At 38.3% G+C, this 12500-nt stretch overlaps 1 protein-coding gene and 1 long non-coding RNA gene across 3 annotated transcripts in view; both read right to left on the reverse strand.

The window, feature by feature from the left end:
* The window catches only part of LOC146459674 (uncharacterized), a 33113-nt gene that overhangs the window by 9539 nt on the left and 11074 nt on the right, over positions 1–12500 (reverse strand). The window contains exon 1 of one of the 2 annotated variants that reach the window (XR_014857857.1): positions 5283–5348. The exons of the other annotated variant lie outside the window; for it this stretch is intronic. This is a non-coding gene — a long non-coding RNA (uncharacterized LOC146459674). Of the gene's footprint in view, positions 1–5282; positions 5349–12500 lie in introns of those variants that run through there. 2 annotated transcript variants of the gene reach the window in all.
* LOC146459675 (histamine H2 receptor-like) lies at positions 3772–4671 on the reverse strand. Its single transcript, XM_085089027.1, has one exon. The coding sequence runs from the start codon at positions 4669–4671 to the stop codon at positions 3772–3774; it is 900 nt and encodes a 299-aa protein (XP_084945153.1).

Raw genomic sequence — 12500 nt, forward strand, 5'->3', positions numbered from 1 at the left:
ACAAGGAAATCAAACTGATGGGACTGATGGAATACTTTTTTTTAGGATAAGCGAGGGTAGGCTAACCTTTCTTACTTACTTACTTACTTACTTACTTACCCTAGGGAAAATTAGTGCCAATACTGCTTGCATATAAAAATATTTTTATTATTTTAAGGCTTTCTACGCAAATGAATATTAAATCAACTCGATGAAACGTTTTGGAAGCAAACTATATTTTTAAGAAAACAATACAACCTTTAACTCCTCAGTAGACGATATGACTGGCCAGCCCTTCAACTTTTCACCATTTTTGGTCTACAAAACTGAAGCTTAGGCCCGGTTCATACGTCGAACTTTACATGAGCCGAACCTAATCATTTGGTTCGGCGCATGTAAAGATTGACGTATGAATCAGTTAGGATCGACAGATTTGTATTTGGGTCGACCCGCCGTTCTATTCGACTGCGCCAGTCGAATAGAACGGCAAAAGTTCGACTTCGATTCAGACGTCGAACTTTTCATGTGCCGAACCAAATGCATACGTTACGTATAAATTATATAAATTATATCTATCCCAGAGGCCTGCGCGTTCCATCGACTTGGCATGCGCAAAGGACTTCATTCTGAACAAGATGGCGGGAAAAGAGGAATGTGCTTGTTTTTCTTGTTTCGAAACAACTGAATATACTTGTCTGAGATGCGAAAGATTAAAAAAAAAAAAAAAAAACTATTCTTGAAGTGCACACGCACTTCAAACCGACAGAAACTTTCCAATACAGGCTATATCAAAGGCGAAGCGTCAAGACTTCTCAGAACAAAATCTTCAAAAACAACATTTGAAGAAAACATTACTCTATTCAAACAGAGATTACGCAATAGAGGTTAACTCGATAACCTTATAATAAAACTCTTTCAGAAGTCAACCTCCGCGAAAGAATGTCGGCACTACAAAAAACCTGCAAAAACATTTTGAAGTTTGTTATGGAATATCGCCCTTCTTTGCCTAACCTTAAACAATTCAGATGAGTAAATACAGGAGGCATAATCAGGGATGGAGACCGTAAGCGTGGGGTCCACGCTTACCCATGAGTTGTACCAAAAAAATATATTTTTAGAAAAAATTCCCCCCCCCCCTTCTCACGTCATAAACCCGCGTGAATACGCGCAAATTTGCGTGGGGCTACTACCTTATATGTGACACGGAAAGCGGCTGAGAAAAAATTCACCTAAGATAAAAAAGTCCTTGCCTGTCTGAGTACATGTCCGTAGAGTGTAAGCTTTTTTCATTCATTTAACTGTAGCAACGCACGCAGCGCCACCGTTTTGGCGCCTTTTTGACATTACTGTGAGAGTCATGTGATCAATAGGCCGCCTATTCCAACTTTTCCCGTCTTCTTTTAATTGTTACCTTTTCTTTGTGCGAGTCTAATTCCTTAAATGTGGGCACTGAGGAGATATTCCCTGGCAGAATTTTAAAATTTGGACGCCGTTTTGAACAGGTGGAAAAAAAATTCAATTTCTCCACGCGCGATCCTGGCCGTTTACACGCCTGCGCGCACGCGCGTATGGCGCAATTTTTTTCTAAAAAATAGATTTTTTTGGTACAATACATGGGGACAGGCCCACAAGTCAAATTGGCATCTCGTTACGGTCTCCATCCCTGATTATGGCTCCTGGTAAATGACACTTGATAGAAAATCTGCCTCTGCTAAGGGAGATCTACAAAGACCCTTCCTTATACTTTCGTACAGAAAAGGGAGATCTTTGAAAGACGTACTCGTGAGAGTAAATTAGCTTTGAAGGTCATATTCTTCCTATCTCGCTCAGTAGAAGCCGTGTTTGGCCTGTCTTTATTATTTTACCAAGCAAGCTCTTCCATGTCAGAATTCATCTTTCCCGCCATTTTGAATCTTGTTGAGTAAAAACAACAGCCGCTGACCACGAAAATCTACTTTGTCACTTTAGCTTTAATTAAGTTCGACTTTAGTTAGGTTCGACGTCTGAATCAACTGCCGAACTTAATTATTTGGGTCGACCTTAATAGGTATTAGGTTCGGCTCATGTAAAGTTCGACGTATGAACCGGGCCTTAGTAACCAAAAGAATAGGGGCTACATAATACACGTGAAAGCGCCCACTTTTTCGAATTTTCTTTTTCTTTTTTTTTTTCAAACAAATCTCTTTCAAAGCCAAATTTCTTCTGGCTTTGTTCAGAATGCGATCAATGAAGTACACTCATCACAAATAACTTTCCATTAAAAAACCATTAGGGGATTCATGAGAAAGAAGTCATTAAAAAAAAAATGAAATAGTTAAAAACCCTGCTGGATATTGCCCCCGGCTCTTTGACAAACAGATGAGTTGTGATGTAAGATCTCTCAAAGCATAACGTAATTTGAGCGACTTGATTATTCTTCTCTTGGCAGTCAAATAAATGCTAAATTTATTAGATAGCTCAAAATTCCTTCTAAAAATATCCACGTTAATAGGGGCATTAAGAATCGCGTTTACGGCAAACAAACGGCAAGCACGAGATTCGCGTTATGTTTTCTTGAAAAAAATAAAATTGTACATAGACGAAGGTAGATCTTTGATGGTAACGCAAAACTACTTTTTAATGAAAAATTGAAAACAACGAGCATCAAATAGAGTATAAATATTGTGGCTACTTCTGCCGTTTGCCGTTTGCCGCAATTCTAAATATCTCTAATATGACAATCTTTTTAAGTACACATATTTTATTGGAACGACGGACAATTTCATAGCAGTTTTCGTAATCCTTTTGATGTAGGCGAGAGGATTGTATAGAAAATTAACTAAATTGCGAAAAAAAAAAAAAAAAAATTAGAATTCATTTTCCCAAAGAAAAATAAATGTGCTGCCTAGCACCTTTTTTAACCTAAAGCGGTGTTTAATACTGAATATTATGATTATGATATGATTATATTATGATTTTGATGATTATGATATTTGGTGAGAGCGAATCATTCTTCAGAAGGGGCTTAATAATTACTGATAATGGCTCTAACTGCTAATGGAAAGGAACACATGTGATAATTTGTGTATTTGAGAAATAAAGACTTTCTATTTGAAGGTAGTTTTTAGATAAAAGACACAAACAGCCCAAGAATTTTAGATAACATTTCTGCGGTAGGCAAGTTGAGAAACAAAACTAAAGGTAACAAGAAGAATGTTTCATATTTGTTTGAAAAATCTTCACTCTTTCCGCCGTAAAAACAAAGAAAGACTTGTAAATGAAAACTTTTCTTTTTGCATGCTAAACGTGATTAATACTGTCGTTTGGTAAAAGGAATGTCAATCACTTTTACCACCACATCATGTAATTCATTAATGAAGGAAATCAACTGTCAAAGACGTTTTCGCTCTACATTTTGCAGTCTGCTGTAATTTTGCGTTTAGGAATACTGTGGCCTTAATTTTTTACTACGTTACAATGCAAACAACGAAGCACAATTATTTCAATTAAATGTCTTAACTCAAAAAGGAATTGGCGCGTCCCCATAACCGGTTTTCCGCCAAACTCAGTTCAAATATTTCATATTTTGCGATACTGACAATATTCTCATGTGGTGCAGAATCAATTTCGTCTTTATTTCAGTCAATAACTGCTAGGTTTGGTCACTCGTTCAGAAATTATCATTTCATATTAAAAAGCAGTGAAAATATAGTGTAAACAAAAAGAGTAAACTATCAATAACTCATAAACTGATTACCATCGAGCTCTGCAGGGAAAAGAGTCAACACAAACACACCTGCCTGCCACACTTCTCTAAGTGCTATGATTAAGGAACAGATCTTTTATCGCTTTTCTTAATTCGCGATATCGGAGCCCATAAACCCAAGGATTGAGTGAGGAATGGGTAAAAGACACGAGAGCGACCCAAAGCCAAACGTCATTTAGTTCGAGTTCTTTGCAAGGGTCATCCTCCAATAAATGCATAAAATATACCACGGTGGTGGGAATAAACGTTATAGTAAATAAGCTAACTATTATTCCAATAGTTAATTGAGCAGTATGGTCAGAAACCAATCGATTCGCTTTTCGAACAACCAGAAATATTTTGCCATAGCTTACACACATGGTTAACAATGGAATTGCCACTGTGGCGACAGAGCAAGCAATCCATAACTTTTCTAGTTTTCTAAAGTCATTCAAAACCAGTCTTGGGAATCCAAAGATTGTGGACCCAATCCAAATAAGAAATATAACAACTTGGCATCGTTTCTCGGTCACAACTTGAGGGTAATGCAGAGGATATACCACCGATATAAACCTGTCCAAACTCACAGCGCTCAGACTATAGGTAGTAGCTGTTACTGTCACAATCCAAAGAAATCCCTCAAGTTTGATAAGCCAGGGAGGAAAATAAACGAGAGCATAGCAAATGTATAAGGGAGTCATCGTTAAGCCTATGAAGAAGTCAGCAAGAGCAAGCGAAACAATGTAATAGTAATTTGCTTGGCCTCGAAATGTCGCTGTTCTGTTGAGAGCCACAAGAAGGGCCGCATTTCCTCCAACTGCTGAGATGCCGCATATCAGAGATAAGACAATAAAAGAAATCGTTGAAGCTGTGTTAAGGCCGACATCACAGTCGTCTAGGTCGCAATCCAGACAATCACCAGTGTTAAAAACGTCGAGTACACTAGAAACATTCTTTTCAAAAGACATATTCTTTGGCATCACCGTGACTCCTGGAACAATGTCTTCCTAAATAACGAATAATTCTGGATAAACGATAAGCGTTTCTTCAACTGAAAAATTTCCTTTGGGTTCAATGTAGGCTAAGAAAGATTAATACCGGCCTGGTGCTCCGCTGTAGTCAACGATTCACACTTCTTTTGAAGTTACTCATCTATCCCAACAAATTAATTCGTTAAGATTCGAAAGCACAACGTCTTGTTTGTGTTTTAGTGCGCGAATCTTTCGTCTTTCGTCACCATGAAAACTAGGTGTTAATTGGAGGACCTGATTTTTCTAATTGACATCACATGACTTTATGCGATTTTAATTGCGCAAGGAAATTATGTTTACATATATCTACTTACACATTATCAAGCCAAGGAAGTCATTCCTACAATTTTTAATTCACGTATGTCCCCCGGGAAGAAAGCAGTATTTGTTTACAGTCTCGCACAATTCTCTGCCTGTTACTTTCCCGGTTCAAAAGGACATGAATGGAAACATTTTCCTTAGAGTTACTCTTGCCTTCATAAAGTCTGATAGGCATCGCGTCAATGATATTGACATGTTAGGGAATAATTAACCTTTTTATTACTTACTTTGACGTTATTAAATAGAGTGGAATGAATCGTAGCAGCAGGTTCACTCATTTCCATCTGAAAGATAAAATTTTTTTGATGGGTATCCGCAACAGATTACCATATGTTATTAATAATTCGAATGATATGATTTATCAATGCGTCATGGGAATGTTGACATGAATTCTTGAAAAGCCTGCCAGAGATAATTTTTTGCCGACCAAATTTACTGTATCAGAGTAAAAGATTTTGAATCAGTAAACTACGTTAAAACCATCAAAAGTTTTAATTTTTTCAAACTCGCTGGCAGCAATATAATCTCTGTCCACGAGAACTGATATTTCCAAGGTAACGCTATCTCGACAGGCATATTTTTTGACAATAATATTTTTGACTGATGTCCGTAGTGTTTTCATTTCTGTTTTCTATAATGCAAGTTTTTCGTATCTTTTTGTCCATTTCGATGGTTTTTCAGGAAAACGAAATCTAAGACAGTGGCCATAAAATGCGGCTATTCAGAAAGGGTGACGTACGGGACGTCATTATCTTACATCGTAGGCTTCAGGAAACAGTTTTGAACGTACTTTGTATTCTCCATGTTTCATTCTCATAGCTTCAATGCTCTTCAAGTTACAAAGGGAGGAGGTAGAAAGTGTTCTCCACACCCAACCAGTGTGAGAGAGTACCAGCTGTAGAGCTCAATTGATATGTTAGAGCAGTTTTAACTTGACAGCAAAGTGACCACTCTGGCCAATCATAAGATACGAAAAGATTCCAGTGAATTGGTCAGAATTCTTCGAGGCAGGCGCCAAGCGCGGGAAAAGGGGTGCGATCACGCTCCCTAAATACAAATTACATTTCGCATTAGTGACGATTGGTTTTGTTTTTGTTACTCATTGGTTCAGAAAGTGGCACATGTTGCCAACCAATCACAGAGCGAAGTCAAGCAAAAGCAAAGCAAACGCTAAATTACTTTCGACACTCAATTGAAAATTCTTCTATTCAAGCCTTACATAGCATACGTGGGGGACTGGCTAAACCGCGGAGCAATGTAGTGTGACCAATATTATTATCAATGCATCATATATCCTTATACTTTAATTTGTTCGATTAAATCAACGTTCACGACCTCTGGAATTCATTTGGAAGATCAGGTAGACTTTGAGTCGGGCTATACCCACGACATACACCTTACGTCCTTGAACACGTAATTTGACATTCCAACACTGAATGTGATATGGTTATCGTCAATTCACGTGCACTTCGCACACGCGTAAGGGGTCGTATTGGAGACGTTGAAAACTAGCACATAACCAATGATCCATTAATGAAATGACACCTTGCTACGCAAGGATTGGATCATAACAGTGAATAATAGTATGACCATTGCTTTGAGGTGGTTTATTATGACATCTTTTTGTCTTCACACGAGGTCCCTATTAATTTAGGCGATCCACATCTCCACATATGCATGCATTGCCAAGACTGTTGTACATTCCCAGCTACCACATGGATAATACGGCACTGGCGCTTAAATGGGTATCTGGCCATACTGCGTAGAGGTGTAGTGTTACCTTTGCTCTCAGAGGGCTTATTAAAGGTACTACACATATTGGTTTGTTTGTGTTTTTGTCCTCAAGAAGGCACAAACAAATTTAAAGTTCCTCATTCGTGTCGAAATAAATTCTTTTAATAGTTTCGATCTTATGAAAAAAAAAAAAAAAAAAAAAAACAGAAAAAAAAAAAAAAAAAATTAGCCGTCACGGTAATATTATTTCAAAGGGCAAAATAAAAACTTCTTCTGTTTCATCGAAATGATAATAAGAAAAGATGACTGAAAGTTTATAGATTTACATAGCTCCCCAGTCATTATCATTAAAACTTTTAAAATCAATTAAGTCAACCTTTAGTCAGTGTAAGGTAGTTAAATTATGAACAAAGGATTTGCAAATCCGTTGCTTGCTTTGCCGCAAGTTCCTTTCAATTATTATCAAGGCATCACATGCTTTTGTACTTTAATTTGTTCGATTAAATCAACTTTCAAGAGCTCTGGAATTCATTTGGAAGATCAGGTAGGCTAAATGTGCCAGCTGGCACGGCTTTGGATATTGCGATGGTTGGTCTGTAGACTCAGTCATATATGTAGCAATGCAAAACTAGTAAACGACTTGCATTTTCTAGATCATTAAATAATACTTGTTTACTGTATATATTCGTATAGTGCTTTGCTCGTTCGTGTACGTGATAAATCTACGTTAAAACTGCATGTTTTGGCCACTAAGTTACATTTTACCGTTGGGACTTCTCAGTGAACTGATTTTGTGGTTCATCGAATTCCCACCTAATGAGACTGAAAACTAACATGATTTAGCAATAAGCGTCACGGATGCAGTGTTATTTGCTAACAGACAATTTAAGTTGTTGTGAAAGTTGTCTCTATTTGAAGCGGAAAGGTTAAAGTTCTAAAAATACAGCGAAACAATGAATTCAACCAGACTAAAGATTACGAATGACAAAAACTAGTCTAATCTGATTGAATCAAACAACACGATAACTTAACACAGACAATAAGTTTTATGAACCTCGAAATCAACACAGAAAAACAAGGTGATTGCTAGTTATGCGGGATGCCCTGAGGGCAGAACGTGTGGGCTCAGTCTTTTTTTTTCTTCATGGTAGCTTCAAATCTGCACATCAATTTATTCATTAAACTCTACCCTCTCCTAGAAGGGATCTATTGTTCTGAGTGTCTTCAACAAAAACGGCCCAACGGTACCAAAATCTATTATCGGCGCGTATATCACGAGCATTTCTCCTCTTTCCTAGCCTCCCACGCAGACGTTCTTAGGGGTTCGTCAGTGACTAACCCCTAAGAACGTCTGTGGGAGGCTAGCTCTCTCGTAGAAGGGATGTTTTTGTCCACTATTGTGGCGGCCATATCGTTTACATGTTTTAGACTCAACCATGCCGTTTTCAAAAAGAAAATCAACCCTTTTGAAGCGGTAAATCGAAAGAATAACTTCTAAGAAGCACTCGACGGTTAAAACGGTGGAAATTGGAGAGTTTCTGGGACTCACTTTAGCTCTTGCCTGGGTGCACACGGATTTCGAACCATGCACATTAGTCGCATTTTGGTCCTTATTCATGACTGTCAAAATAGGCTTCAAAAGCCATTCCAACCTGCTTTGAGCCTCATTTTAGTCATCAAAATGATAGACTGTTTTGACAGAAGTTTTAATAGAAGAGCAACATTAGCCCTTAAAATATGACAGTATGTTTCTCACAGAAACGGCTCTCATGATTTGAGGTCTACAACACATATATTTTTTTTTGAATTTACACTGTAGCTAACTTTCCCTGTAGCTAACACCGCAATTTGTGTTGCAAGACAAGTTTCGAAGAGGGTAAGGTATACGCTCAACTTGTAAGTCTTGCAACACATGAAGCTGTAGGAAATACAGTACCTAATGTTGCACATTGATTTCGCCCTCGTTCCTATATATATACCCTCCCACCCCTACCAAAAGCAAGGAAATCATCGGTCTTTTCATAACTAGCCTTAGCAAATGATCCGGCAGCCTTCGCCCGCCGGAAACCCGTTACAGTATGGCCGCCAAGCATGCGCACGAGCATCGCATTAAGTCTTAGATTACAGACGCGAAATCAACGCAGTACAAAGCAAACAGTCAAAATTTTAGTTACCTTGTTAATATATTTTCCGTCACTATATCATAGTTAAAGCAGTAAAGCAAGATTCAAAATTCTTAAAATGAAGTTTGACAGGCCCTTTATCTCATGAATGATGTTGTTAATATTTTCGTAGTTAATAAATCGGTTCCCATTTTCGATCTTTTTGAGAGCAATAAAGCTTCATATCTGCCATATGTGCCTTTCTTTGTCACACAGTGTTGTCAAAAGTGCCATAAAGTCCTTTCCTTGTCTGTTCCAGATGGAAGGTACTCGTAGCTTTTCAAAAATCTCTTTGCCTTGTTTAGAGTCGAAACTTCATTTTTAGTAGAAAATTAAAAGCATTTCATGACGTTTAAGTGGTTCCAAAAGACGATGAGTATTGGGAAAAATACCGTGAAATTCGATGCGAGGAATACTGGAATTTAAAGTTCCATATGCTGCCGAGAATAAGCCATGTTTTAGAGGAGCAAATGCTTCCTTCTCGTCGCCATTTATCCTCCATTTTGCTTCCAGGAATCTCTACTTTGGCCTAGCATCCACGCCGTTTGTTTTATAAATATCCATGAAAAATGGCCTAGCTTACGTCATACCATATTTTTCAAGTAACATGTCGGACGAATTCAATAATGCTCTTTGAGTTTCAAGAAGGAGATTGTGATCACTCAACCGGAGATCCATTATTCAGCTGAAGCAAATGCAAGAGAAATACTTTTTGCTGTAGAAATTCCACTGCCACTTCTGAAGGAATTGCACAAAATTATAAACTAACAGGCTACGGATCGTGAGAGAACTTCCGGTCAAAATTATGCGACCGGAAGTGGAGATGAACAAGCCAGTTTGAAACCCTCAACATCCCAGGACGCACAATATGAGAAAAATTGGAATATATCAATCTGGAGTATTCTGTACCTTGTCGCCTGTTTGCTTTTACAGATGTTCAAGCCGTACGGCATGGAATTAGTGTCCATTTAATGAAATTGTCTACCTCTGTTGTGCACTTGTACAGAAAAACCAAGGGAAGCAAGGAAGGAATTAGATGAAAATTTAAAAAAAAAAGAAAGGCTGTATGAAGATTTGGTTGTGGCATTAACTGAACAGAGGAGAGTTGTTGAGGAGCTTGAAAATCAAACAAGGAACTTGAAGAATATGTCAAAACCCTTGAGGAGACAATTACCCTGACATCCCACAAAGGAAAAGCGGTTCCTGAAGCTTCAAATAAAACAAGGACTCTCAAATCATTCATGTCCAGAGTTGAAACTGCATTGTGGTTTTCTAAGTCTTTTGGGTTGCCTTAGATTCCCTCAGTGTTAAAGAATGTGACACGGGTGTGATCCATCATTTGAAAGTCTCTGGGTAACCCCAAGAGAAATCATCCAATGAAGTCCCTAAGTACAGAAGAGGACCCCAAAACAAAAACTGAACAAATGTTGTTTCTTCTGGACAAGATTTGTGTTGGTGACGCATTTTATCATGAACTGTCAATGACAATAAATGGTCTACCCAGGTCATATCTCGTTTACCAGTGTCAAGATGACCTAGGCAAAATGTGTCATATTGACCCATTGCAAGGTAAATACACCGGGGCCAAACTAAGCTCAGTTGCTTCAGTATTCAAGCAACACATTGAAGATTAACTCGATGAAAATTCTACATTTGACCAAGAGAGGATTCATCCTCTCTTGATTTGACACAGCTAAGGACATCATTCAGATAAAAATCAATGGCGATGGGGCACGGATGACTAGAAGTTCAAATTTTATTCTTCTTTCCTTTTCAATTCTACAAACTGGCGAATCAGTGATGTCAGCTAAAGGAAATAGAACCATTGCCATTGTCGACGGCTCTGAAAGTTATGAGACTATAAAAGAAGCATGTGGGGGAATCTTCCATGACACAAACAGTATGATATCATCCGGAAAAATGACAGTGAACAGCCAAGAGGTAAATGTTGATTTTTTTTCAAGGGGGGGGGGGGGGGGTTACAAGTTCATGCTTGGACTGAACGGTGTCAGATCAAATTATCCCTGTGCCTGGTGCAAGGTACAAAAAAAGGATCGCTGGAACATTGAAGCACACTTTTCTCACTTTATCCAGATCATTAAATGAAATTCGTGAAATGAGCACCAAATCAAAAGACAACTACTGTTGTGACAGAAAACCCCTTTTTAGCTTTGAACTTGACCACATAGTTGTTGACGAACTTCATTTGATGCTGCGAGTGACTGATATTTTGACAGAAAATATCATAGCAGAATGTCTTGATCGGGATAAGGAAGATGATCTTGACCGGGGGTGCATCGGAGAAAATTTATCAAAGTTATCATATAATGCGGGGTTGAAATCTTTTGATGTGTGGGAGCAGCGCAATGATGATGGAAAGGCAAAGTGAAAAGCATGATTGGACTAACCTGCTAGGGTCTGACAAAAAATTCCCTTAGATGCGCTCCCTAATAAAATGAAGAGCTTTTTACGACCAGAAACATCAGATGATGTTATCAAGATATGGAAAGAATTCCACAAGATCTACAAGGCAGTTACCAACTGGGAACCAGAGCAAAACCCCACTTTTTTTCATTCAAGCAAAGCAATGGATCGGTCGTTTCTTGCAATTGAATGGAAACAGGGAGGGCTATGAAAAAAGCAGGATTACACCATATATGCACATCATGGTTGCTCGATCATATCCCCAGATTTTTGGAGCTGTACAAATCTGTTAAAATTGTCATTGCCCGAGGGGGTGGAAAGGAATAATTACATATTTTGTGGTGTAATCCTGCGAAAGTCAAACAAGTGGCATTCTGCAGGAGACGCTCTTCGGCAAGAACAGCGACAGTGGGAGCTGCGTGCAATGAAAGGGAGGCCCGTAGCTATGTTAAAAGGAAAGCAAGCTACTGGGATGAAGACATCAAGGAAAGTCGACAAAAACGAAAGAGCGGTCACTCTGATCAGCAGTCAAGTGAAGTTCACAATCAACAACCCTCTGCGCAATCAAGTACTGATGCCCCAACTACAGGCAATACTCAGTTTTCTGATATGACAGTAAGACAATTAAAGGATGAATTAAGACAAAGAAATGCTGAAGGATTCAACAAGAAAAACAAAGCTGAGCTACTCAAGCAACTCGAAGAAATTAGTCAGGGGGAAAATGTGTCAATGAACACAAACTTAAACTAAAAGACATCACTATAATTATCTAAAAATATTGAGGGGCCGTAGCCAGGATGAAACATAGTTAAAATTTAAAAAAGCGATCTCTGGCTAAAATGATTAAAAACTACGAACTTTCGACTGCCCAAACTGCAGCCTTCGACGGGTAAAATGAGTGATGAGAAAGCGATGAGGAAAAAATTTTTAAACAAAAAAACGTGAATTGCGAAATAATAAAAATGTAAATAATTATGAATGTTTGTTAAAAAGAATGTTGTATCGTCCAGGTAACGGGCAAGAATTGTTATCTGCGTTAGGTGTCACTTTGGTGTGCCACGCTTCTAATGTTTTTCTGGTTCTGAAGGTGCCTTTGTCAATAATTGACGCGTTTTCAAAATCAAT

The sequence above is a fragment of the Pavona decussata genome, unplaced genomic scaffold, assembly GCF_977016875.1.
Source record: "Pavona decussata unplaced genomic scaffold, jaPavDecu1.1 SCAFFOLD_217, whole genome shotgun sequence".
In the NCBI taxonomy this organism is placed as follows: domain Eukaryota; kingdom Metazoa; phylum Cnidaria; class Anthozoa; order Scleractinia; family Agariciidae; genus Pavona; species Pavona decussata.

What these genes read in the sequence shown, in the direction of transcription:
- LOC146459675 (XM_085089027.1), bottom strand. Translation starts at nt 4,671, where the DNA reads ATGTCTTTTGAAAAGAATGTTTCTAGTGTACTCGACGTTTTTAACACT.